The sequence below is a fragment of the Coccinella septempunctata genome, chromosome 1 (genome assembly GCF_907165205.1).
Source record: "Coccinella septempunctata chromosome 1, icCocSept1.1, whole genome shotgun sequence".
NCBI classification, from domain to species: Eukaryota; Metazoa; Arthropoda; class Insecta; order Coleoptera; family Coccinellidae; genus Coccinella; species Coccinella septempunctata.
In genome coordinates, this window is record NC_058189.1 from 67,653,628 (window position 1) to 67,681,010 (window position 27,383).

At 36.8% G+C, this 27,383-nt stretch overlaps 3 protein-coding genes across 5 annotated transcripts; 2 read left to right on the plus strand and 1 right to left on the minus strand.

Moving 5' to 3' along the window:
* Nucleotides 1-19,483, plus strand: LOC123322885 (protein dopey-1 homolog). Of its 3 annotated transcripts, XM_044910954.1 has the most exons (20): nucleotides 1-465; nucleotides 522-708; nucleotides 6,990-7,155; nucleotides 7,220-7,409; nucleotides 7,568-7,743; nucleotides 7,802-9,578; nucleotides 10,939-11,195; nucleotides 11,257-13,050; nucleotides 13,110-13,414; nucleotides 14,040-14,349; nucleotides 14,404-14,596; nucleotides 14,655-14,833; nucleotides 14,892-15,084; nucleotides 15,555-15,728; nucleotides 15,790-16,123; nucleotides 16,205-16,357; nucleotides 16,413-16,602; nucleotides 17,068-17,079; nucleotides 17,239-17,406; nucleotides 17,999-19,483. In XM_044910954.1, the coding sequence occupies exons 1-20, from the start codon at nucleotides 319-321 to the stop codon at nucleotides 18,360-18,362; spliced, it is 7,269 nt and encodes a 2,422-aa protein (XP_044766889.1). In that variant the 5' UTR covers nucleotides 1-318; the 3' UTR covers nucleotides 18,363-19,483. The 3 variants fall into 3 exon arrangements, with proteins under 3 accessions (XP_044766889.1, XP_044766890.1, XP_044766891.1); XM_044910955.1 differs by lacking the exon at nucleotides 17,068-17,079; XM_044910956.1 differs by lacking the exons at nucleotides 1-465; nucleotides 522-708 and adding an exon at nucleotides 1,885-1,942.
* Nucleotides 18,294-25,180, minus strand: LOC123307634. The gene is made up of 21 exons (XM_044890024.1): nucleotides 24,996-25,180; nucleotides 24,842-24,944; nucleotides 24,571-24,778; nucleotides 24,379-24,497; nucleotides 24,123-24,323; nucleotides 23,849-24,065; nucleotides 23,631-23,793; nucleotides 23,410-23,542; nucleotides 23,167-23,348; nucleotides 22,527-22,701; nucleotides 22,259-22,472; nucleotides 21,932-22,092; nucleotides 21,682-21,873; nucleotides 21,502-21,627; nucleotides 20,902-21,099; nucleotides 20,683-20,845; nucleotides 20,522-20,628; nucleotides 20,304-20,471; nucleotides 20,078-20,247; nucleotides 19,927-20,018; nucleotides 18,294-19,870 (listed from the first exon to the last, which is right to left on the minus strand). The coding sequence occupies exons 2-21, from the start codon at nucleotides 24,932-24,934 to the stop codon at nucleotides 19,653-19,655; spliced, it is 3,300 nt and encodes a 1,099-aa protein (XP_044745959.1). The 5' UTR covers nucleotides 24,935-24,944; nucleotides 24,996-25,180; the 3' UTR covers nucleotides 18,294-19,652.
* A 741-nt stretch (nucleotides 25,181-25,921) lies between these two features.
* LOC123307641 lies at nucleotides 25,922-26,715 on the plus strand. Its single transcript, XM_044890032.1, has 2 exons — nucleotides 25,922-26,024; nucleotides 26,371-26,715. The coding sequence occupies exons 1-2, from the start codon at nucleotides 25,971-25,973 to the stop codon at nucleotides 26,713-26,715; spliced, it is 399 nt and encodes a 132-aa protein (XP_044745967.1). The 5' UTR covers nucleotides 25,922-25,970.
* Nucleotides 26,716-27,383: the final 668 nt, after the last annotated feature.

Consider the following 27,383-nt stretch of genomic DNA (forward strand, 5'->3'; position numbering starts at 1 on the left):
TTGTCAACAAGAACAACAAACGGAAAATGTCATAATCACTAAAAGTTGATCGAGCTGATTTGATCTAAATGAAAGATTACTAGTTTAAATATTGTGCAATATCCATAGTAAAAATTAAACCGTATTGCTGAAGAAATTGTAGTGGTGCCTATTTTTCTTGGTTTACGTTCGCTCCCTAAAAATTCAGTTCATGTTTGCTTTGTGTTCATCTATGGGGCAATAGGAAAATGATTTCAATTAATTATTTTAATCTAACATTTGGAGGATAAACTAAATTTAATTTCTATTTCTTTGAAAGTACATCTTAAACTAGGAAACATGACCACAATAACTATGGAAGAATATGAACTCATGAAAGAATCGAAATATCGCATGTATGTGGCTGCAGTAGACAAGGCACTGAAAAACTTCGAATATACATCTGAATGGGCAGATCTTATTTCTGCTTTGGGCAAACTAAATAAGGTTTGTTTCACAAAATGTTATATCGTAGCTTGGGAAACATATGTTATATATTTTAGGTTCTATCTACATATTTGAAGTATCCGGTTATACCTAGGAGAATTAAAATAAGTAAAAGACTGGCACAATGTATGCATCCTGCCTTACCCTCAGGGGTTCATTTGAAAGCTTTGGAAACTTATGACATTATATTTCGTACAATGGGGACCAGTAGGTTAGCCCAGGAGTTGTTCATTTATAGCGCAGGTAGGAATTCATACAAAACAATTCATTTCAATCAAACAAGCTCCGATAAGTTTATAAATAGGTATTTACAACAAGGAAATTAATAGTTGCATTTGTCAATGTATTATACAAACCCACATGAAAATACTCAGATTGAACCAACTCAAAGCAGTTAGAATTTGGTGTGTTTAGAAAGCATAAACTTGAATAACCTTTGGAAACTTTAGTTTTTTTTTTGAGTAAATAGAAGATGAAGCTAAATGAACAAAAAGTTGGAAAAATGTGTGTTCAGTGACTCTCAGATATTATGTATTCTTCCTCCATAAATATGTTCTTGTTTCGAATATGATCTTCATATTAGATGATTGTATTGATTACTACACAGAGGTTGTTGAAAACATAGTGGCAATAAACAGTTAATTAGCTCTGATATATAATCAATTCAGTACTAGCCTATTTTATCAGATATCTACATTAATTCATATAATATGAAATTTAGAAGATCACATTGCATATTGTTGATAGTTTATTTTCCTATATCCAACATAAGCTGAGAATGCAGTACTTCATGCATTATTCATCATTTCAATGGGAAAATTGAAGTGATACCTAATATTGATTTATAGATTGTTGAATACTCAACAAGTTGAGATTGAAATTGTTATCTTTATTCTGTGGAGGGAGTGGCACTGGGAATTCCGATTAGTTTATCATCTGATAGTTCAGATACTGAATGTTTTCATAGGACATATTTTTATTGGGCGCAATTTGAATCAATTAAAGTTGGTTAGCTGAATTATTTTCTCAGTTGATACAATTTTTTTCATGGTAGTTTTCTTACTGGAAGATTCGAAGAGAGATCTTTCAGTTATGGTAGTTTAATTACTCATTCAATGTTTCCATACTGAATACGGATGAAGGAAATCTGACCCAAATATAAAAACTTAAAGAGAAATTTTATTCTGAAGAATTCACAGGATCCTTAAAATAATTATTGAAATTTGCATCTATTTGATACCATTTTCTCTTAATCTATTTTTGAAATTTGATATCTATATGTTAAACGCCCCTCAAATCCAATATTGCAAGTTTAAACTGACGTTTATTCATGTTTTCATCATCGTATGTTCGACGTTTAGAACAGTGATATAAAATAAATGTGAAATGGTAACTGTATGATATATTGAATGGAATAATGCAATCTACTTAGTTATGATTTCTGATAAAGTTTTCGAAGAATTCGGAACAGAAAAATGTGAGTAATTCGACCATTCCAAATAGGAATTAATCGATTTCAAGCATCTTTGTTAAAACTTGAATAGAGACATTCACAATGCATTGGTTCAATGCTGTTTTGTGGCACGTGCCAGATGCTGTTAAAGTATTAATGAATAATTCTAATCATGCTCTCATTAACATCACGTTTATATATTTTTTAATTATCTCGATAATCTTGATGATATCTACATTCTTCTCTAACAGAATATCACGCAAACAGATACACCTAGTTTCTTATCATCTTCGATTTAATTACTTCAAATTGGTGGGTAGGCGTTTTCCTCCTGTAGGTTACGTAATAAGTAAATTGCTAACGCGAGAGTTCGTTCAGCGTAGAATAAAACAGACGTCGTAGAACAGCCGAATTTCATCACAATCTGCTTTAAATGACCCAGAATCAGACTAATAATTTGCGTGAATAATGAGGAATTCATTGTGATTGCTAATTGATGATTCAATTTTAGAATTTCCATATCGTTCATATCGAATGCATTCAGGCAAAGTATGCTGTGCTTTGTCGAATAAGGCGTTTTAAGGGATGAAATGAACAAAACTTGAAAATGTATTTATGCGTTTTTCGTTGGAAAATTCTTACTGAAAAACGGTATGGACAGATGAAGGACAAAGCAAGGATTAGAACGCAGGACCGATTAAAACCATACTTGACATATTAACAACGGAACGCATATTAAAAAAAAATGGATAAACAAACGACGAGAAGGCAGAAAACTAAGGATAAGTTGTCAGATGATGATCGAATGACAAACAACGAGAACTATACACAATTGCATATAATTTCCCCTACATTCCAATCATTGGCGACAGGACAGGGAAATATGACAGCCTATCTAAGAAGACTCTGATTGAAAGGAGAAAACGGAAGGTATACAAGTGACAACGACGAAAATGTTAGACTCAGAACACGTCAAAAACAACGGATATCTAAAGGTTTTACTCAGAAAAGACGAGACAGTCAACATGACTGAGGTCAAGAAATTAATTGGATGGGCAGAAAGACAACAATAGACCGAGGCACGAGAAAGTAACCATTACCAAACAGTGCAGCATGGACAAATTAACTAATGACGAAGGGTGGGGAACCACCATCGTTTAAAGCTTGTTTACTATTTCAACCTTTACATGAACATCATTCTTGGGACTAGAAGTCGACCGATATACGTCTTCATTACACTAATAACGATAAGGCTGATGGCCCGGACCAAACACAACATCGCCGTCGAAGACCTACGACCCCTCGGCACGCATATCGTAAGTGACCTACATCGATTCCATCAAATAAATCGTTCGCTTCTGGTCAAGCTGGATCTCCTCGAACTGCCAGGATAAACACGGCTTCGTTTCTAGAACGCGGCGTCGTTTTTATCGTCCTTGGAATCGAATCAAAAACAAAGGACAAGGTCGTCGCATTTTTGCGTCACGTCACAACAAATATCAGCGTGAAACATTGATTCGGTCGGCGGAGGAAGGTTGTAGAAGGTGGAAGGAACGATTTTTGGTGCTCTGTCCGAGGGGGCGAGCTCCTTGTAACCTTTCTGTCTTCTTTTCCATTTAAATCCCAGCTAGATGGAGTTGACTAGGGATTTTTTGATACCGGCTATAGCGTTCAATTCGGTGATACTGCGTAGTTATACTGCGTTCACATTTATTTCAGCATTCGGTTGGTCATGAAATAATTTTCTCAAGTTTTTTTAACTAGAACGGAGTAAGGTTGGCACTCATGAAATGTCGTTAATGTCATAACGCCTTTGCCACAACTAAGATGTCTAAAAACATGGTGTATGCACTGATTAGATTTTGTTTTTCCCGCTCCGAAAATAAGAGATAAGTTTCGTTTTTCCCACTGTAGGTAGCGCCGTTTAGGAATTGACAGTTGTCAAATGATATTTGAAAATAATTTGAATGCATTCCTACGACTTGCGAATATGCTGTATTTATAAGCGATTATTGGTGTGTGAAAATGTATTACTTTCGAGAAAGGTCGTACAACATTCATTTATTGAACATGTCGTTCAGTTTTCCATATGGACAATCAAGAACTACAGCTAAGAATTCGGTTGTTGGACTATCACTCTTTGTTGTTGGAAATTGAGGCAGAGCCAAATCAGATGAACATTCGGGACGGATAGAGCTAACAGTTTTATGGCAACTTCAGCAATATTTAAGCAATAAAGGAACTGTATTGAAAATACGTAATGTGAATTGGGAGCATGTATTAAGAAACAGAAATATATTAATCTCTTCGAGTCTGTTCTTCAAATATTCTTCACAAGTATAGTGAAAATTGCATTTCAGTCAACTGAATATATTGAATATTTCGCCAATCAACTGTGTTTTATTGAAATCATATTGAATTGCCTTCCTCACGAATACAATTTGTCAAACAAAAATTATCTTGAAGAAAAATAGAAGTACTCCTTCGAATCCTTCTATAGTGTTGAAATATCTGCAGATTCGTTTTTACAACGAAAATACAAGTGTAAATCACAAATATTCGTTAACAGCTGATTCTTTGATGGATCAGGAACACAGAGATGACTGTAATCTGTGATCGATATAAACGCAGAACAAAATAAGGCGAGAGAGTATCATTAGATTTTCTTTCATAGAACAAGGATAGAACATGGTGGCGCCACCATGAAACGAATCTCTTATTTTCGATTTAGTCTAATGTCATTCCATTCAAAAATTGACGAGTGCATACACCATATTTTTAGACATCTTAGCCACAACCATAGACCTATGTCTATGGCCACAACTTATATCAATTTTTATTACGAAAATGCCAAAAGTGATTGAAAAAAGAGCTTTCAGGAAGTGCTATTTAGAATTCAGGTCCGCTCATTCAAATAGTTATACCCTGATATATCCACAATACTTCAGACGGTAGCGAACATATTCAATGTAAAAGAATTTATATAATGTTTCATCTGAATCTAAACAACTTATATTTCCACAATCAGAAAGATTGTGAATGAAGAGGATGACAAAGAATTTCCTTCTATTGTGAGACCCAAAAAAGTGGTGGCATTTGGGAATTTTATGTTTGAGTAAATTAATGCGAAAAGTTTACTACAGGATTTTTCTATTTTTCATTTGGCTTGGCTATACATTGTAAAGGTCTTCAGGTACCAATAAATACCCAATTATTACAGCCACAAATACGCGCCAGTTGTCCTGCCAATTTTTTATTCATGTGAAATTTTTGTTCAAAGGTGAAGTTCATCTTGATTGAAACTTCCTTCAATTCCTTTTACTTATATTCATGCAAGATTATTTTTGTTGAAGAATTCAACATTCTTGTAATTATCTGTTAATTCCTTCGGGAGATACCCATTCCCAACCAATGCATCATATGCATTTAATCTTCGGGTTAATATTTTTGAAATCTACAACTGATGTAACGTATGCAAAATTTAGCCAAAGAAGATATCGAACATTAACTCTCCTCAAGCTAGTGCATATTATGATGTTATACTGATCTCTTGTATTTTCCATGCAAATAACTGGATATTGTATGCCTTCATTCAGTTTGTATAAACTTCAATTATGTTCGTCACATATTTTCCGAAGAGATTCGACATTGTGATAAAGTACGTAATAACAGAAACTTTTACGTAGAACGGGCAACATAGCGTTGATTTAAAACCCAAAAATGTCTTGACAAGCGTCATAATCCCACATTTTCGTATTATACAGAGTGAAATGTGTCAAATTTCCATGGCCAACCGACTGCTAAAATAAAATTGAATTGTATATAGATCTTGGAACGTCCGTTTATTTCATTCTCTAATATTTTATGTTTGAACAAGGGGTAGGTCATTCATTCAGCTCTATTCCGCTGGAGTAAACCACAGGTCATTCCAAATGCGCTTTTTACCCCATTTTCAGCCATTCTCTTTTGTGTATATTAGACCGTGGATCACCAGACATCAAACATACAATGAAAATTCTAATTTTTAGCCCACCAAACCTATTTTACTCCAAGCATCGAACATCGGCGATTTGTTTGTTTCCATTATGGCTATGTCAGCATTGTTCCCGGATAAAATTAGATCGGCCTGTGTCGATTCACGCTCTGTGGCCTAATTTTCAACGTTCGAACAATGCCGATACACGTGGTATGGAAGTGAATGGTGAACGCGGTTTGCGCTGTTATGCTATCTCTCTATGCGATAAATGCTGGGAGTTGGTTCACCTGCGACTCTGTAATCGTACAGATAGGACGAACAGTTATCACTCGTTATAATGGTATTTTATTCGAATTTATGCGAGCCGATAAAACGGGAAGGTTACCTTCCGAAAATGAAGACAGACATCGGTCAGATACAGGGTATTTCGCGTAAAACAGTCCACAAGAGGACATTTTTTTTTTATTATCATAGGGATCATTTTTTTTACCTGTTGAATGAAAATGTCCATCTCATTTAGATCTTCGATAATTTTCCTGGAAGAAAAACTACTCGAATGTTGACCATCGAAAAATTCCCAAAAAGATGAGGTCAGATAAAACTTCCTCAAGACCGATCGGTTGTGCCGAGATGGATGAAATTCTCAGATTCATTACTAGAAGTGTTGCTCTTCCAGAATATGTATCGCTTTTGGATCTTCCGTGATTTTTCTGGGAGATATGCGTGTTGAAAGCTGACCATCTTCGGAAGACATCACATTATAACCTTAACTTTTGAAGACAAGTTTACTACGGTGAATGTTTCAAATCTATAAGATCTTTTTTCAAGTTATATTTTCTCTGTATTCGAAAGCTTTGTGTATTGTATAAAATAACGTGTGGTAACCCCAATAATACTTACATTTCAAGGATTTGAATTCTCACGTCACGAGGTATAATAGCCAGTTTTCACAACCACCGTATATCACTCAAACTTTCTCAAGCGTAATAGTGATATTTCCGACTGCATCTGAAAATTTAATTACGCCATTGTTATCCGCCAACTCGATTAATACTCATTTTACGACCCCTTGAAATCTGAATTTTCCGTTTCCAGGTCTCTTCCCTCTGTTAGGTCACGCCGCGATGAACATAAGGCCGCAACTTTTGAAAATTTACGAAAACCATTTTGTGCCGCTTGGCGAGAGGATGAGACCAGCCCTCAGTGGTTTTCTGAGCGGGGTGCTTCCGGGCATCGAGAGTGGATCGGACCATTTTGAACGGTAAAGAAATTGGAACTATGCGTGTTATTATTGTTGTATAAATTGTGGTGTTTTCACTTTGCAGAACCAACGATCTTTTAGAGAAGGTCTGCGAAGGCGTTGGTGCTTCGTATTTTTACACGTGCATGTGGCAGTGCGTCGCCAACAACAGTCCCGTTAGACTATCTGCGATAAGTTACGTGTTGGCGCATTACAGCAAAAAACTGCCGATGGAAGACCAGTTGTACCTGATGGGCCATGATATAGACCTCATGGTGAGTATCAGCAACCTGATCGACCAAAATCCAATCACAGAAAGAATTGTATGAGCACCCGAACTGAACCTTGAGGAATCCCAACTGGCGAACCATCGAAATATGCATATCTTTGATTTCCGGAGAATCCTGAATTTGGTTTTCTTTTGATCACTTAGGTTTGTGGCCTGTGTGCTGCAGTGCAGGACTCCAGCGTTTTGGTGCAGCGTTCTGCGTTGGATCTACTCATGGTATGTTTTCCCATGAACAACAAGCAGCTCCTGTACGCCGACATGGTCAGGCTTGTAACTGCAGCACTGTCGACAATATTGAGGAGGGATATGTCGCTAAATAGGTAATCTTAAGGTTCTGATGCAGATTTCGGGGATTCTAAAATGTGAACTTTTTTCCAGGAGGTTGTATTCTTGGCTTCTGGGGACAGAAACCCACAAGGTGCCCGTAAGCCCTATGGACGCAGAGATAGATTTAACCGATACCAAAAACATGTCCGTGGCCTATAACCTTCTGAACGACGCCATCCGGGTAATCTTGACCAACAGCAGTTCGAAACCGCAGATCGACATCAAACCTTACAGACTTCTGACGTCCCTCTTCGACAAACCTCAGATAGGCCCCGTTATTTTGGACAGCATTTTATACGACGTTTTCAGAGCTCTTTACCTGTCTTGCTTGAATTTACAGAAAAGCAAAAACGGATCGGCCAGATGCGTATCTTTCAACGGAGATCTGAACAGTTTGAACATCGTGGATGATCGTCTGGTGAACAAACAGTTCATCTCGAAAAATTGTCAGGAGTTGGTCAAGAACGCGAACTTGCTGTTCAACACCTTGCAGAGTTACTACATATGGTCGTACGTGGAGAAACTGTTCAAACAATGCGTGACGAATATAAAAAATTACAAGAATCGAGACAAATGCCAAGTGAACGAAATTGGATCTGGCGCTCCACACATTTTAGAGATATGCATCTTGACTGAATTTCTCTTAGACATAATTCCAATCGAATCGTACGGCGAAACTAACACAAATATACAACCTAATTTATTCAACAATATAATAATTACCATGAAGCATAATTTGAACAGTTTGAATTCCGTCGAAATAATCGAAAGCCTGAACCTTTGTAATAAGATTCTAAACAAGATCCAACCTCTGGCGGCGTCTGTGGATACAGTTCCGCTGGTCACCGCCGACGAGTCCGCCGAGGTGGATAAACAAAAATCCGATTCTTCCATGAACGTCGAATCTTCGCAGGACGAGGTCGATCAGCCGGTGAAGTCTTTGGAGAAGAGCAAGTCGGATTCTCGACTCAACGAGAACATGAACAATTCGGAATTGTTAACGATAGACGAGTCCAGGGAGAGATCGAACAGCAATCAGATGGGGAAGAAGAAGGAGAGATTCAGTCCGAAGATCGATAAGAAGTCGAAGAATAAAAAATCCAAGTCCAGTTCGAAACTGTACGACATGAAGAAGGAGGATTTGAACGAATCAGGCGATGAAAATTCGGAGAATCAGGATAGTATCAAGGAGAAGGTGGAGGAGGAGAAGAAAGAGGCGCCGTTGCCTTTGAAAGTGGCAACGGTGGAGAATAAGTCGTTTTTGAAATGCCTGGAGGAGTACAAGAAGTTCTACGTGGTTTTCGTGGAAGTTAAAGTACTACCCGATATAAATATCCACGTGTTCTTCAAATCCATGGTTTGCGATAAGAACGAACGGATTAAGAAGTTGCAGAAATTGCTGGAGGAATGCCTGAGTAACCATTCCGAATTTGAACCAATCAGCGTTAGGGATGTCTTGTCGAGGAGTAGTACTTCGAATTCGGTCGCTACTACACCTGATTATCCGAATTCGGAATACGAGAAAGCCACGTCTATAGCTTGTAGTATACTCTTGGAATTTTCCGCATTTCCTAATTTGACAAGCCATTCCGTATCCGGCGAGAAATTTGTACCATCCTGGTTGCAGGCTTTGATTGCGGCCTCTTGCTGCAGACTTTCTTCCAAAGAAATACAACTGAGCGCTATGAACGCGTTGTTGGAGATTTTTTCGCTTGCCAAAGCTCAGAATCCAAGTAAAAATGATGAAAGTAGCAATAATGTCATTATTACCGGGATCCTCAGCAAAGAACATGTCAATTATATTGAAGAGAATACTATTGTAATCGAGGTAAGTTAGTCTTTATAAACATTTAAGTATACACGGTGAGTTTTTGACTGGTACAAATATTTTAACAGTAGATTCTTGAGGTCAAAAGAAGTATAGGAAAACAGTTTTTCCCATACCATTTTTTTCCGATTCGGGCCTGATAAAAAGATATAGCCATTTTAAGTGTCCATAATGAGCTATACCACCCCTGGCAGAACAAAATCACCTTTAGAATAACTCGCTAAGACCCGTTTGCACCAAACGCACTTAGTGTTAAGTGTCCTTTAAAATGAACCCTTAACTTAAATTACGTTGCACCAACTGTTAAGTGACATTCAAATGGCTAAAGCTAGCCTTAAATTTAAGCGCTCCTGTAATGACCACTTTGATATCAAGGGCGGGATTCAAACCTAAAATAATTTGTTGAACTCATAAACTGGCTGCAGAACTGCTGTGGTTTTTCTAAGAACGTCAAGTACCTTTTATTTGACAATCTATTTCATTATCAATAATAATGCTAATTCAGCAACAAAAAGTTGTCACTCTTTGATAATAATGTAATAGTTTACTTAACACTGACTGACAGGACAATAAAGTTATGTTAATGAAATGACAACGATCATCTTCAACCGGCCAACCAATGAAAAGGCTTTATTGGACTAGAATGAAGTTGTAACAAAATAAAAAACTGAAATATCACTAGATATCAAAACTTAAGGGACCCCTTACTTAAGATTCTGTTAAGCCGCAGTCGCGCAACTGGAAATAAAATTAAGCCACGCTTAATTAAGTACTCAGTTTAAGGGGGATTGGTGCAAACGGGCCTAAATCTGTGATACTACACATCTGTGTATCTTTAAAACAGAGTTGTATTCAGCCAAAGTATCCAATTTTTCAAATTTCACAGATACATACTTTTTAATCACATTACTCGAAAACGGCGTATTATACGACAAAAAATAAAGAATACTTCTGTACAAAACGTACAAATATTAATTACAAAGCGTCCAACTTAGTTTCAAGAGTTGGATTCTTTATTTTTGAAATTTTTATGGTTCGTTATTGTCATAATGAGAAAACTGGAAGACGTGGGTGATATCTTGTGTTCGAAAAAAATTAATCAAATAAATGAAAAACTATATTCTGAAATTCATTTCATTCGTAAAACCCTTCGAAAGATAACATTTTTTTTATGGTTTTTCAACTGTCTGTATCTTTTAAACCGAGCCAATTCTGAAAAAATGGTAAAGGAAAAAAGTGTTTCTTTTGACCTCAAGAATCTACTGTTGAAATACTTGTACTAGTCAAAGACTCGCCCTATATTCAATGTTGTATCTCTCTTGGTTCTTCTATTTCTTCATAAATCGAAACTTCCTTCTAGGAAATGGCCCAGATATTGTGGCAGTTCCTGAGCCAGACTGACAATCAAAACCACACTATTTTATGCGTAACGTTACTCTACCAGATTCACAATATTTTTGATGATAAGCTTTTCGTTGAGAGAATCATCGGAAAGTATCTTTCGAGTGAAAACTTGACGCTGGAATACATAAAACGATTCTTTTTGGTTTGGCATCTCGGAAGAGACCTAAATATCAAATTACCATTGAACAAACCCAACATAAGGAATTTTGACAGGTGAAGCATAGTTCTCGAGAGTGTAGAAATGAGAATATTGAGAATATCGCAATTATTTCAGGTCCCTATTGAAAATCTTGGACAATCTCCAGAACTACGAGAAACTCAACTTGAAACTCTTGGCGGAATCATTCTTGTCCCACAGTCTGCTCCACAACGACATCCCACGAATTTTGAATCCACTTTTGACGAAACTTTTATCTCCGAACACTGCAAGAGTAGCGATACGACACGTCAACATACAAGACTCAGATTCGCAAAGCGAGATGAACGTTCAAGATAACGCCAAGGTTGAATATAACCAACCGAAGATAATTTATGCCGTGAGTAACGTCAACGGTAATATAATGTACCATGTGACATCGGATGGGCCCAGTCCTAAACAAAAGAGTAAATGGTTTATATTTTCCAAGAATAACAAGAAGTTCCAACCGTCTGTAGTGAATGTTACCACCAGCGTGACTGAGGACTTATCCAACGTTATCACGAAGAAAAATAAAGACTTCAAATTACAGCAGGTTTCTCCAAAATTCGATAAGAACGGGAAGGGAAACGTTAAACTTTTCATCAATCCCTTGAGTTCCAAGGAGATATACCCCACAGGACTGGACGGCTCGTATTCGAAACTAGACCCTCACAAATCCCTCAATTCCTCGACTGAAAGTTTGACCTCCAGTAACGACTGCACCAGTCACGATTCGCCATTCAAAAGTTTTCCGAATGAAAGAGAACCGACGACCATGGACTCCGGGTATGAATCGGTCGTAAAGAGCAAAACGCAACCGGATTTGATAGGTATGCTCTCGAACGGTCCGCCGAAAAAAATATTAGAAAAAATTGAACCGATAGAAGACGGCGTCAAAGATAAGTCCATAGATCCGAAAATACCGAAATCGAGGAGCTTCGATGAAAAGAGCGCCAGTATGGAAAACGCGAGCGGACAAGGAAATTCGTTGGTTCACAGTTGGTCTTACTGCTTGTCGGATTCCGAAAACTTACACGCAGAATTGGAGTTGAGCACTAGTGCGGAGGACTTCTTCAAAACCACCGATAAAGCGGTTATCGCTGAAATAATGTCGGAATTGTTGGACAGGGTTTGTGAGAGGCTGGACGGCGATTCTGAAATCACGGATTCTAGTTCGACGACCACCAACAGGCACTCGGATATGGAGGTTAAACCTAAAATCCATCATTCATCCAAGAATTTCGTCCTGTACCCCATCCATTCCCACATATGCCTATACTACGAAGTTTTCGACTCCAGCCAAGTCTACTACGCCCTACAGACACTGAAAAATTGCATTTTGAGCAATCCGCAACTGTTCATCAAATGCTTGGCCACGAGCGGTCTTAAAAATCTCCAGAACAACGAGGTGCTCTACCTTCTGGCTCGACATCGAAAGTCTATACTCGGATATAACTTCAGCGGGGAGTTGAATCAGGAATACGTGAATTTCTACAGGGGCTACATGTTCCTAGACGTCATAATATCGATTTGTTTGAATTACGCGCGAACGTTTTACCCGTGTTTGGACGATGCGCATCTGACGAACGAAGAGATGAACATGAATTTCAAGATACAGCTCGAGAGTCTGGAGATCCTCGACGTCATTGTGAAAAATTTAACAGCTATTGTTAAGGATAACACTAAGGGGTTTTCGAGTTACATCGCCGATATGCTGGTGAAATGCAAATTCCAGAAGATCTTGTTGCATTGTTTGTTAACGTCAGTGAGGACTTTCGACGAAGACATGACGTTCGCCGAGGAAGTTTTGATGTTCAACAACTTTTTACTGTACGATTCGAACCAGAACGTGGGGGAGCACATAGAAGCTTTTCAAATTCAGTTATTGAGGTTAGTTTGCGGCTCAGATTGAAACGCCTTCCTTACGAACTATATCTGCTGGCTTTCAGGTTGATTCAATCCCTCATCATCTTGGAGTTCAACGTATTTCCGTCGTCCAAACCTAGTGGACCTGCTTTGGAGCAAATTGCCACTGCCGTCGTTACCGAACTCAATTATACGCCCACTATGTTGACGCCCTATCAACAGATCTTCCTGTCAGCCATCATGAGCGCGTTGCGTCAGCAGAACATGAAGAATTTGCAGGAGAAATGGCTCAATATGGTAACATCGTGTCTGCCATATTTCGGCGAGAATCTCAAACAGATATCCATCAGTGTTATCCACCAGATTTGTAATAACATTGAGGATATAGGTAACTAAGATGTTTACTACCGTACTTCACGGTTAATCGACGCTTGGCAGAACCTCAGCCGCCTATAGCTGAAGCTGGGACATAAGGCGGCAACAGCGCAAGTAGCCAATCTGCAAATTCTAGCTATTTTATCATTGAAGAATCGTGTCGTTGCAATAGATTCGTCATTTTTCACGATAGGTACTTGAAACGTAACAATCGGGAATGCACCTCTTCTTCTTCATTTTTCTTAGTAAGAAGAAGGGTTCAATGTTGAAATTGAGACAAGTCATTAGACATTCACCGGCAAAAAAACTCGTCCAGCTAAAATTCTGCAGAAGTTCGTCTTCCAAAACTTTCGTAATTTTTCATCGATTTCAATTGTTTTTACGTCAAATTGTAGATAAATTCTTTGGTATCAAAACAAACTGACAGTGTCAGTACCAAAAATTTATCTACAATTTGGCATAGAGACCATTGAAATCGATGAAAAATTATGAAAGTTCTTGGACAACAAACTTCAGCAAAATTCGGTGGCCGAATTTGGCAATGTTGCCAAATGGTGTCCCAGTCTTTTTCCTTAGACGGCTGTGGTTGATAGTTGCTGAAAGATTATTTTCCAAATTTATATTTGGTTCTATTTCAGCAACGAGTTACAGAAACTGGCAAACGAATGGCGAACTATGCCCCGATTATGCAGTTACGCAGTTAGAGTCCCTCACCATTCTATGCCATTATAGTTTGCTAGATTCTAGTCAGACTGTCAATCAAAAGAATGTGCCTGAAATGTCGGGCTCTACCCCGGTGACCCATCCCAGTGAAATATTCAATAATCTCTTCAATGCCTTCTTCTCCCCGTCTGCCACAGACGGTTTTCCTTCTGTTAAACCCAACGCTGATCATTATCAGAACGCTAGAAAGACGATACTTAGCCACATGCCAAGAATAATTTCGAGGTAATTTCCAATATAAACGGCAGTTTCAAATGTCAAACTTTCGGAATTTTTCAGCGTTGCCAAATTGTGGCAGACGATAGTTAGTCTGGAAGGTGACTTTAGTAGCGTTTACGGAAACCTGAAAGTTGTGAAACAGCAGCTGCTCGAATTCCTCAGCCCGATCGCTGTGCACCACAGTTGCAGCTTCCTGGCTGCGATAGCTGTAGCGTGGTTCGAGAGAAGGAACGTATTTTCGAACGTGAAAACTGTAAGAACTGAGGTAATATTTGATTTCTCCGAGGATATACACGTATTGAATCTTCTAGGTTTTACCGGAACCAAATGCCGGTCAAAATAACCTGGTGTACCTCATTTCAGCAATCAGAGTCATACCTTTGGATAATTTAGTACAAACTGTAACGGCTGTGATAAAAAACCCTCCCGCGACCGAAGGATTGAGCTCTGATATTTGTCTGGATGTATCTGTCTTAGAGTTATTCTATTGGTGAGTTGAAATGCTGCGTTTGCGCGTAATTTGTAACGTTTTTTTTTATGTTGAGCAGTTATATGAGAAACGCTTCCACTTCTCAATTGCTCGAAGCCTGGACTTCCTTGTTGACTCTCATCAGAGAGGGCTGTTCACTTAGTCCCTCAGCTCAGTTCCTTTTGGCTGCTCTCCTTCACGAGCTCATGATTAAGTGCTGTCCTCTGGAGGATCGTAAGGATCAGAAAGACCTCCAGGATGTAACGAGCAAGGTAATCTATTGTTCAGCATTGCATTAGCCGCCCAATTTTTACTTTTTTGATTTGGTAACGTTGGAATTCCGGTAGAGCCAAACAGGTTTCGTACAGGCTGGTACTCACTGGCGAAATGCAAGTGCAACGTCTATAAGAAGTCAATTATTTTGCTTGCTGCAGCTGTGGGTACGTCCTCCGTTGGGAAGACCTTATTGCCCTTATTTCCTTTGACATTGACAACTTCATACAATTTTATATGATTTTTATTGGCGTTGAAGGTTCGGTTTGTCAGTGAGTACGCGCCTTTATGTTCTGCGCATTGTTGATCCCTAATCGCTCTAGTGTGAGTGATACGATTCCTCAAAGCCAAAAATGTACTGAAATGACTCGTGTATCTTTTTTCTCAATATATGAAACCGAAAATTATCAAATTGTTAGAAGATTTAGGTATTTTCATTTCAAGGTGGTTTGGTATGCTTTTTTTCCAGTTGATTGAATCAGTAGCACAAATATGTGGATCTTGCCTGGAACAGACAACGTGGCTTCGTAGAAATTTGGCTGTGAAAGAACAGGACGAAGATAATTCTCCTGATGTCAGTATTATAAACAGTGGTGCTTCTGAAAATATGATAGGAAACAGCCATAGCGTTCAAGCTCAGCTGGTGAGTTATTTATAGCGACTTCTAGGTTGGATATCTTGACTCTATCTCTAAAAATCCCCAGCTTCTGGCAGAAATCCTATCGCCCATCCTCGACATCTGCTTCGGATCGTCCGAGAAGGAGAAGGTGAACACCATCCTAACCTCCTTGATGTACAACATCGTGCCGTACCTCAAGACCCACACGGTGCGCAACATGTCCAGCTATCTGGCCTGCTCGAAGCTGCTGGCCAGCCTCAGCAGTTATCAGTACACGAGGAAGGCGTGGAAGAAGGACGTGTTCGATTTGCTCTTCGATAACGCCTTTTTTCAGGTGGATCATGCCTGTCTGAAGTATTGGAAGGTGATCGTGGACAACCTGATGACCCACGATAACACCACTTTCAGAGATCTGATGAGTGAGTTTTAATTTGAAATTTTTGGAATTGTTAGGTCGATATAGTCGCTACAATGGAAATTGTATATTGATTGATTTCCAGACAGGGTTTCTATGCCGCAGAGTGGCAGTTTAAGTTTATTTACCTCAAGGGAGCAAGAATATGAACAGAAAGCGCAGCTGTTGAAGCGTCTAGCATACGTAATATTCTGTAGTGAGATAGACCAATACGCGAAATATATGTCGGACATTCAAGGTAACCGAGGATTCAGCTTTGTTTGTCCTGTTACTATGGCAAAGTCTTTTTTCAGAACAATTGACGACAAGCTTGAGACTGCCATCGCCAAATATACAGGCGCAGGTTTTTCTTTGTTTTAGGGTTATACTAATAAGGATGAGTCCTCTTCATGTCACTTCTTTGTGGCCTATTATCATAAGCGAAATGCTGCAGGTGTTTTTGCAGATCGAACAGGAGCTGTCAACGGATACTGAAGAATTCAGGTCTGTATAAAATCTATATGAGATGTTGTAGAAACTATAAATGAATTAACATCAATTATTCGTAGCTTGGGGTATGAGTTTAAAGTTATCTTTAACGAGTATTTGTTATTTGTCAACATTAATGGTGCTTTACTAATGTCTACTGGAAAAGTTTTGCTTTCAATTTGTATACAGATTTCCTTTCAGTTCAATTGAAGATTCAAAATTGAACTATGTTAAACTTCATGCCTAGCTTATCTATATCAAATGCCCGACAGAATAGCATACTTTGAGTGCCCAACAGATTAATAAATACGAAATTCAATATTTGTGATAGTTCTTTCATATGTTCATCATTCATTGGGGACTTCCGATATTAACACCTTCAATCATCAAAAACTAAAATTACAGCTTCAGGTTGGTTAAATTATGCTGGTTAATAACATTGTTTTGTTTGTATTTTGCATGCTGGGGTTCATCTAACAGGACAAACAACAGGTAATTTCCCTTTATGCTATTTATTGACACTACCCATCTATAATTTCCCGTAGTGAATTTTTGTTATGCTTCAGTAGTTCACCTGTCCCTTTCCAATTTTATTCTGTTATGGTGATTCCAAGAGAACTTGTTCTGAAATTTTTTTTTCCTCGAATACAGTTCTCATATAAAGTTGCTTTCGTCACTTGATGCGAGTTGGGCTATAAATAGCAGCAATGGACTCCATGCCATGGGCCATCCCCATTGGCTGAGATTGCAACTATCGACTGCCAAACTTCTGGATTTGACATTGCTTCTTCCCGCCACCACCTTGCCTCAATTCCAGATGTAAGTGAAGCATCATTATTTTAATGGGTCTTATCAGATTCAGGACCAGTTGCAGGAAGGGCCATTAAAATTTAATGTCCCATTAAAATTTAAACTTAATTTTTGAAGGGAATAATGGAAGATTTTAATGGAGCATTAAATCTTAATGGGCGTTCCTGCAATTGGACGTTAATGTACTAATCATCTCCGTTTCTCGATGTAAACAAACAAGTTCCAACTTGCGAAAAGAGCATTTCACTCTTCTAAACCTGAAATCGAATCCCCATACCTGACGAGCAAAAAAATTTCTACAAAGGGAATCGAAATTTAAATTTAAAAAAACTCACAGATGAGCACAGTTGATGAATTTCACATCGGTTTGTTCAAAATTGCGAACCGCAGCGTGCCCACAACACTTTTTTGAAATATTTGAATAACGCCAAAACCGTTTATGCGATTTCCACCAAAATCAGTATGCTTCTCAACGTTTTGGATCCGCTAAATTCTGCGGGAATTTTGCTCGATACCTTCAAAGCGGCGTGTAGCTGGCCCACAACAAAGTTTAAGTCTAAGGGAGCTCGATTGTAAAAATATAGCTCAATTTTTTCGAAAGGTACCGATGGGCGTTCGTGGGCGACGATTTGGATCGCATCCAAAACTCAAACGCGGTATCGTTCACCCCCCACGTCGTCCGTATCGCCGAACAGATGGACAAGAAATACAGCCCGACCGAGCAGTTGCCTATGAAAAGAAACGAGCTCCTTCTCACGACGAACAGCATCAGCCAATTGCAGGACCTTCACGGTTTCTTCAAGACGCTGAGTTTGTGTTCGGACCGACACAGGACCGACTGTGTGAGAACTTATTCTTCCGATACGCCGCTGGCGGACCGCCAGACCGACAAAAAATTGGACATCATCCTAGAGAAAATTGATAAAGTAGTCGAAACTGATTTCCTCGACAAAATTCCTAGATAAATTGCCGCGTTAAATTGAAATCGATTTTACAAAGTATAGATCGAATGCAACTACCTCGCCAGTCAACGTTATTTCTTTACAATCCCCAGTTTGGTGCAACACTAAAATTCAAATGTTTCCTTATCGGTAATAGTTTTTGATCTATTCTTTGTATTGCATAAACGCTAAGTTTTAATAATTTCTGTATAGTTGCCCGATTTTCTTTATATTTTTATATAAATGATATATCCATTGTGTAATTTGAATTTTTAAATCTAAATTATTTTCATTTTAATTGTTATTTCTGTAAATAATAGTTTTGTATAGTTATCGAGTGATTCAGAAAAATAATTATATTCCTCGATATTTCAAGTTTTTCTGGATCTACAAATATCTTCAGGTGAATATGTGATTTGAGGTTTGGTTTTATCAAGATTATGGTAAGATTGCAGAACTATTTTCTGAAAGCTTATAATTTTCAACATTTACCTGATTCTTGTTATGACCACGAGTAAAATTCAGCAATAATGGAACTCCGACTTTGTTTTCCAATTGTTGTTAGTTTTGGTTGTGATTCTCTATTAAATTTTTATAATTAATCTTGAACAAATTTTTAAAAATTCGGCGAAATGAGCTGAGCATATCCAAATTTTACTTTCGAAAATTTTCCTTGCAAGCTTGGCCCAACATATTCAGATCTTGAGTTGTTTTAAATATATTAGAGGAATAAGAATAATCGCACTAAAATTGTTTACTGATTTATCAGAATGCACAATAAAATTTCATAGAATTATTTTCGAGAAGTTATTCAGATTAGTTCTCCATGGGGTTTGTGCAGTTTAAAGGCCTGTATACCGGGCAAGTCTTGTTATCAATTTGTTGTTGTAATCTTGGTAGAATATGTGCGAATGGTCAAAGTTTGTTTTCAACAATATAGTAAACCATGTTTTCCTGGCATTTAACCAAATGTGATTTTACAATGTGATGTAACTAAAAATTAGGCAAATCTTGTTTTATGTTTTTGAAATTTTCTGTTCAGAACATCTTCACGGCAAGATGCAGATTTGCTACCTTGAAATGTGTTGATATATCTTCATAGATATATACTAAAATTTGTTATTAAAATTATTTTTATTGTCAAACAGTTTTTTATTCCATTTAAAGCCTTTTCACACCTTTAAACCAAAGATAATACACAGAGTATCTAAAAAAATGAATACATAAAATAACAATGTAGTTCTAAAAAAACACAAACATGAAATTCTCAATTTTACAATTGAATGAATGCTAAGTGCTAAGTATTTCATTCTTCTACTTATTTTTAGGTTTTTTCAGTTTGGGAGTCTTGACTTTCTTCGGTGTTTTATTTTCAACATTTTCCTTGAATGATTCGTTGACCGGTATAGATTTTCTAGTACTTCCACGTCTTCGTTTTTTGCGTTGGTTTTCAACGTCGATTTCTGACTTCTTAGTATCCATACCAATATCAGTGGATGAAATGGTCTTGTTAATAGACTTCCCGAATCCTTCTATAAACAACGGTCATAAGTATCCAGTTTTCTATTTCTTCTAAACGTTTACTTACTTGGTTTACCAGCTTGTAATTTTGCTCGGAAGGTTTTCACATATTCCTTGTTTTCGAATTCCTTTGGAGTCATTGCCACAAATATCTGTAAACTGTAAATAAATATAGGACATTAATAATTTGTATAAAAAAAAATGGTCCTTTGGTTTACCAATCTTTGTAGTGTTCTTCCGATAATTTATGTTGAAAGTTTTGTAATAAAACCAAAAGTTCGAATAGCCCATCTCTGAAACAATGTTTGAATCCCAAGTGAAGCATTCTGAGCACTTCCTTTGAAGAATTTGAAAATTCCTTCATGTTTGAAAATTTATCCGCTAATGCCTGCAAAGATCAGAAGTGAAAAAAAAATTGTCACCTATTGTATTGCAAGATCTAACCATCAATTCTCTGGCTTCTGGACTGGAAATCGACCTGCAAAGAGTGTGAAACACGTGGCTCGCCAATTTGGTCAATGTGGCTACGATGAGTTGAAAAAATACTTCTTGTTTCTTTGCATAAATCTTTGCTGCCACAAATTCTATCAAAGATCCATATTCTTCAGACCTCTGAAAACCCACCATTAGTTTATTAAATTTTTATTGATTTCAATACTTACTGTGTGATAACATTCAAAGAGAGGGATTATATAAAGGACGTCTGTTAAAGCGTTGAGAATCAGTCCTAGCCAGTCGCATATCAATTTTTTCCTCCGTTCAAATGTAACTGAAATAAAATCGAGATTATTCATTGAACTATAAATTCAAGTAAGTCTCTTACCCGATTTATTTTGCACAATTTTGTAACTGAAGAATTTAACCAATGTTTCTGGAATATAGGTTCTTAAACTTTGTAGTATATGAAGTTTAAATTCTGCCATCTCTGCATCCATCATCAATGTTTCATAAGAGTGTGTATGAACGAAGCAAAACGATTCGAAAGCCTGGAAAATATTGAATGCACTTTCGAAAACATTTTTAATACATTTCACTAGCTTACGTCGAGTTTTAAATCATCTTTGGCATCAGAAGAAGTCATCAATTGGACTAGGGATGCGACGTACTCAGAAAAATAAGTCTTCAAGTTAATTTTTTTCATTCTGTGTTCATCGCCCTTTTCTTTGTGCCAATCCCTCATCACTTCTTTAATTGTCCACAAAATGTAGTGTCGGCAAGTTACCATTTGACCCCTACACAGCTAATTGGGAAAGTAATTTTATATATTACATACAACCAGAAATAAGTGGGAAAATAATACAAAAACCATCTACTTCATATACTCCTACTTGACGAAGATGTAAATTTAAATTCTGAGGAATTGTTGAATAATGAAAAAAGTGACTTTCCAGACGGGATCTGAACCCACGACCACTTGATTGCCGGTCCAGTGCTCAACCACTGAGCTACCAGAAGGGCAGGTTGAACACTAGACCGGCAATCAAGAGGTCGTGGGTTCGAATCCCGCCCGAAGAGGTATTTTTTCATAATTTTTTGCTAATTCTGCATCATTCAAATTTATCACAGGAGAAAAAACTCTCTTAGACGTAAATTGTTTCTTGATTGGCGATTCCTGAAAGTGAAAAAGATCGAATAAACTCACCAGTTCATTGCCCCATACTGTGAAGATACCATTCCAGTCATAAAACGCGTTCATATTGAATTTTTCATAAAGCTTTCCAATCTTTCTGAAATGAAGTTCAAGAGCTATTTCTTGTTCTTCTCTAGGCTGAAAACAAGAAGTTGAGATTTCTTGAAATTTCAAAAAAACTGGTTTTTCTACCTCTAAATAACCCTGAAGGTAATTGCTGAGGTTCTCAAACAAATTGACAAGGAACTTGTGCAAACTTTCCTTCAGGCAAGTTTCTTTCTCAAAGCATAAATAATGATACAACTTGCAGATGTTCCCCAGAAGTTCTTCGTTGCTATCATTCAGAAAAAGTACTCTACAACTTTTCGTGAGAAATATGAGATGCTAAAATGTACTCAGAATTAGATGAGTGATAAGTCCATTAAATTCAAAATTTACTCACCGGTCGGTAAGAAGATGTCAATACATGATAATCTATCAGATTGAGTATTTTCAACAAATAATTTAAAATTGATGTTTGGTCTGAGAACAGGCTCATGAATTGTTGGAGATTTAATAAGAATACTTTTGCTACTTCTTCATGACTAAATGAAACCGGAGAAGCTATAAAGGAACAATTTTAAATGTTAACTCAATAATACGAATAAATAGGTACAAAATTGAATCACTGAGCAATTTTTTTTCATAGTAAAAACCCTTTGGAAACTGGAAATTAGTGTTCAAAAGTCTTTAAAACGCATTGAAGACGTTAAAAATGCAGTGTTTATACCTGTGAATGAATGTTTTCTTTTTATTAATGGTTCTCCCTTCAATTTCTGATAAATGGAATAATACATCAACTCGATCAAGGCAAGAGCATAAGCAAAATCATTCGTGGTATGTTTCTTACAAGACAATAAAACTTCCATCATCAACTTGTAATTATCAAGGACGGTGCTGTGCTCCATGAAGGATTCGACGAAAAAATGCTTAATTTTCTGAAACTATACTCCGAATTAATCCCTTCGTGTTTTTCAAGTGATTTAAAATGGTTTTACCCTTGGAACGCTACTTATATCTACAAGTTTCTTGAGAAGATCGGTTTCATTCAATTTGGCCGAATTGAAAAACTTTATTGTGAAAAAACCAGCTGCCTTGGCACAAAGATAGCTCTTTGCGTACAGCAGTTCTGTGATATCACAAGTTAGTTCTTCGCCAATGGCCCTTGGATGACTGAAATGTGCGAAACCCTTTTATATTAATTTTAAGATAAAATGATCAAATTGAATTATAAATATGAGGAAAGAATAAACAGATCTGGAGCAGACAAAGAAATTGAAAAAAGTAATAGAAGATGAAATGAACACACAGATTATTCATGTTAATACAGGGTGTTTCATGCAAAGTGCCCATTAGTCCAATCTAAAGAATCAAAGAACATTTTGTTCTCTGATTTGTGAATAGGTTGTCGCATTTGATGTTACGAAATTTTGCTCAGTTTTTGGTATAACTGGAAGTAATATTTTAGCTGATCATGGTCATTTCGGTGCACAAATATTCAGAAAAAAATCTCATTCAGTTCTCCAGATAGTGGACACTCCACAAGGAACAACCTGTATATAATTATTATGATTCAGTTTGATGAATTTTTCAAATGATTTTTTGGATCTACTATTTCAAAAGCACAAAGAAACTTACTTATCTACCAAGACTGAAAAAAAATCCACAGCCTCTACAACTACTCTGAGCTGAGAATCTTTCAGTCTACCTTGAACTAACTTCACTATATCATTCAGATGTTTAACTACGTGCAAGTACACAGTTTTAGTTTTTATCAAATTCTTCCAAACTTGTACCACATTCAAACGAACTATTTCAGACTGCAAAAGGCAAACAGATTATTTCATGCAATACAACGACTATTTTAACATCCCAACTCACCTCATCAAGTTGTAGCTTGAACAAGGAAGCTGTACAATTCGCGAAATAAACTTGAGGCACCTCTATCATCCAGTTGCCCATCTCTTTCACATTTTTTGCTCGCAAAACATACAACTTTGAATCCGGTATGAAACTAAATGAAAAGAAATATTCATACCAGGTTATATAAAGTTTTATGAACTCAACAGCCAATTTAATTCATGTAAATACTCATTTCTTACCTATTTTTAACAAAAATATCAAAGAAATGTTGAATATATTTCTCCGCATACTCTATTTCTTTTTCAATTGGTAAAAGATCAAGTTCACGTTGAGAATCCCCTAACTCTAATTTTTTCACAATTCGAAGATAAATATAGTTGAGAACTTTCAATATCATCCTTGCTGCAAATGTGGTATTTTAGAATGGAAAAAAACTAAATGCAGAAAATTTTCTTACTGAGGGTAACTCCTGTGTGTCGAATAGATCTCAATATACCCTGACACATGTAGAAGAGAAATTGAAAAATGTATTTATGAAATGGTCTTGAAAACAGTATATTTTGACCATAAGCACCAATCATGACCTTCTCGATGAAGGAATTCACTGCCGAAGCCAGTGTTTCACCTAATTTCGTGTGCTTGTCTGCCTCAAAAAATATATAAGTATTTGCTTCCTACAGAATGATTTTCACAGTTAAGAGCCTACAGCGAAGTGTCTCAAAGAGTCTTACCAGCATCTCATCATTGATGAAATCAAATTCCATCAATTTTATCACCTTTTGGCATGAAATAGAGAAATCTTTATCGAAATCGAAATGCTCATCAACTCTAGCCCATTGATATCCGCAAAGATCAACAAAAAATTTGATCATTGTGAGGGTACCTTTTATCTCATCAGATCTCAATTCCTCCAGAAATTCAAAGGCAATATCCTATAAATCCAAATACAAGACAATTTTGAAATAAAGAAGGGCATTTTCATCCTACCTCGATACTATCGAAGTTTTCCAAGACTTTAGAATACAATGATTCTTGGTACTTGGGTTTGAAAAATGTCCATGCTTTTCCACGAAATATTCGAGGATTGGGCCTATGCAAGATTTCAGCTGTAAACAATTTAACTGGCGTTCACAATTCGTTCCAACAGGTAGTTATTGAGGTGGAAAAGAGCATACTCACAACCAAGAGAATACACCGAACATTTTCCACTGAGAGATAACTCATTTATAAGAGATAAAACATCAGAAACATCAGCTTCCTCTTCATTTCTATTATTGGTGCTTCTCGAGTTCGCGGGGGATTCTTGATTGATACTAGATATTTCAGAAGATATTGATAACTTATGCATCAAACTCCTTCTTGTGGGAGTGCTAGTAGCTCTCGATTCCTGTAAAGTTCGAACATTACATTAATATGTGAGAAATAATTTTATCTAATATTTCAATTTTACCTGAGATAACTTCTGAGAAGGTAAATTTTCAGAAGAACTTGCTAATCTTCTGATTTTTCGTGGGGAGCAGAGTAGTTCGGAATCTAAATCCATTTTTCGTTGTCTAGAATTCAGAATACGAATTTATTCTAGAAAAAAGCAGAATATGAATAACGAATTATACGATGATGCTCCCTGCGAAAGAAACCAGTAGCCAATTACGTAGTGACTTATGATTTGTAACGAACTGACGCTGCTTCAAATTGACCAATTAGAGGCTAGGCTTCATTGAAATTATTCGAGCATGCTCTATGATCGTGCGGCCTTGAGGACTTTAGTAATTTGGTTTGTAAACATTGCATACGCATGCCTGGGCCAGTTTCAAAAGGATTGGGACACGATATTTTCGCTTGCGCAGTGACTCAATCTAGTTTCTGATGCTTATACGAAATGTTTCTGGAGTAATTTCGATTTTGTTCACAATTTCATCAACCAATAGCATTTTAGAACTGTATTTGACCGACGAATTAAGATGAACCACACGAATATTTTCAAATAAAAATTCAATCAGTTCAAGAATTAAGGAAAATTTAAAATTCCTAAAGTTTCCTTTGGTAAGAAACCAAACTGATCGTACTTTGATTTAATATTCTCTTTTAAGCGATTGATCGTCATTTCAGAAATATCCTACCCTCATAGCTTGATGAAATCACTTTTATTTTGATAGCATACTGTACTGAAATATGAAAATTAGCATGAGTTTTTGTTTGTCGATTTCTGTTACTTATTGTTGGCTATTCGTGAATGGAACGAGTTCGAATAACGAAGTTCTTTTTGTCGAAAAATACATGCTGCACAAAAGTCTGAAGTACAGTACATTTTTGAACTGCTGGCCACCAGGAGGTAACATGTTCCCAGATTTTTGTTATACAAGAGTATGAGACTCGTTTGATAATGTTTCATTTTGATATTACTAATGTGAATATGTACAAAAATGGAAAATATTCATTAGGGCCATAAAAAAAATATTGTTTATTGTTCTGAATTTTCAGTGATTTTATCGGCAATGAGAAAGGTTGAGGTGCCCAGTAGATTTTGGCATATCGAATGGTTTTCAAACAATATTGATAAAGATGACCAGAAATACAATATGTTGTACGTTTTATTTTACAATTGCCACGGTTCTTTGGAAGTTTTGAAGAAGGTATATGGTATATTCACACTAATTCATAGAAATAATTTTTTATCACTGAAGAAGATATTTTATTATTATGTATTTATTGTAAGTGGAATGCAGTATATCGAAGTCAACTTATTATGATTACTCAGCTTTATAGGAAGATGTAGAAAAAGCTTTTGTCAGTGAAAAGACTAGTGAATATTCGTGAAGAAAGTTTACTAATACCTATATATGTTCATAGATGAAGCAAAAACTCTTTTCTGAATCATGATCATGATGATATTAAATTCCTCTAGTTATACAGGGGTTGATCATGAAGTACATTCGACTTCTATTGTTGTAGTTTCGAAACTCACTTTTTCTATTCAAGGTAGCTGAGAGAAATCGCCTAAAATATAGAAATAAATGGTTGATTATATTGAATTCCACTGAAGATTTATTGTCAACTACGTGGGAAAATGTAGCATTTAGGTTCGATTCAGATGTAAAATTGGTCTTGTGGTCAACGAACAACATTGTGAGGATTTACGACGTATACAACACTGGATACAAAAAGAATGGCTCTTTATTTCGCGATTATTATGGACGCTGGGATGAAAGATCAGACATATTGCTCGTAAATGATTCCTTGCGAAGGTATCACCGAAAATCAGTTTTGTCTGGAGTTGTTTTACGCTCAAGTTCGGTGGTAAGTATAAAAATACATAAGATATAAATATAAAACGGAAAAAGAGATAGTACAGAGAATTTTCTAGATACAAAACCCGGATATCAAGGACAACTATGAAAAATATCTACTTGAGCGAAAGCCAGTCGACCTAGTTGCCAAATTCAGTTTTTCCCTGTTCATTAACTTTCAGCAGATGCACAATTTCACGTGAGTTATTATTATTGGAAATTATTAGAAGGTAACCGGTACATACAAATTTCGCGAGCTACGAGTGAGGGTGGTAAAATTGGAAAATCGACTGATATAGAGGGTTGGGAAATTGCCATCTGTTAGCGAAAAGGTGAATATTGAGGGTTACGAAAAATGCCAAAGAAAGACGTGACCAGCAAATACTCTCGACCATAGAGCCATATTGGAAAAATCTGAAAAAATCCCGAGAAAATTGCGTTTGCGCAAAAATTAACAAATCCAGATCAGTTTGACATTTGACAATACTGACAGAATTGAGGTTATAGCAGGGATCACACACAGGGGTGGGTAGTACTGATTCGACTCATCGACATAGCGGAGAGCATAGCCTACTAGAACTTCTAGTAGGGTATGCGAAGAGTAATGTTTTTGTCTTCGGTACGAACATTTCATTTTGGTTTTTAAGGCAAATGACCCGAAAAGTTACATCTCTGGGCTTGCTAAGTACGTACTAAAACAATTAT

Coding starts and splice junctions, on each gene's coding strand:
- LOC123307634 (XM_044890024.1), bottom strand. CDS start 24,934: ATGGATTTAGATTCCGAACTACTCTGCTCCCCACGAAAAATCAGAAGA. Junction 23,349..23,409: donor TCAAGCTACAACTTGATGAG/GTGAGTTGGGAT, acceptor TGCCTTTTGCAG/TCTGAAATAGTTCGTTTGAA. Junction 20,248..20,303: donor CAGAAGCCAGAGAATTGATG/GTTAGATCTTGC, acceptor TGATCTTTGCAG/GCATTAGCGGATAAATTTTC.
- LOC123322885 (XM_044910954.1), top strand. CDS start 319: ATGACCACAATAACTATGGAAGAATATGAACTCATGAAAGAATCGAAA. Junction 13,415..14,039: donor TAATAACATTGAGGATATAG/GTAACTAAGATG, acceptor GTTCTATTTCAG/CAACGAGTTACAGAAACTGG. Junction 16,358..16,412: donor ATATATGTCGGACATTCAAG/GTAACCGAGGAT, acceptor GTCTTTTTTCAG/AACAATTGACGACAAGCTTG.
- LOC123307641 (XM_044890032.1), top strand. CDS start 25,971: ATGTTGTACGTTTTATTTTACAATTGCCACGGTTCTTTGGAAGTTTTG. Junction 26,025..26,370: donor CTTTGGAAGTTTTGAAGAAG/GTATATGGTATA, acceptor TTTCTATTCAAG/GTAGCTGAGAGAAATCGCCT.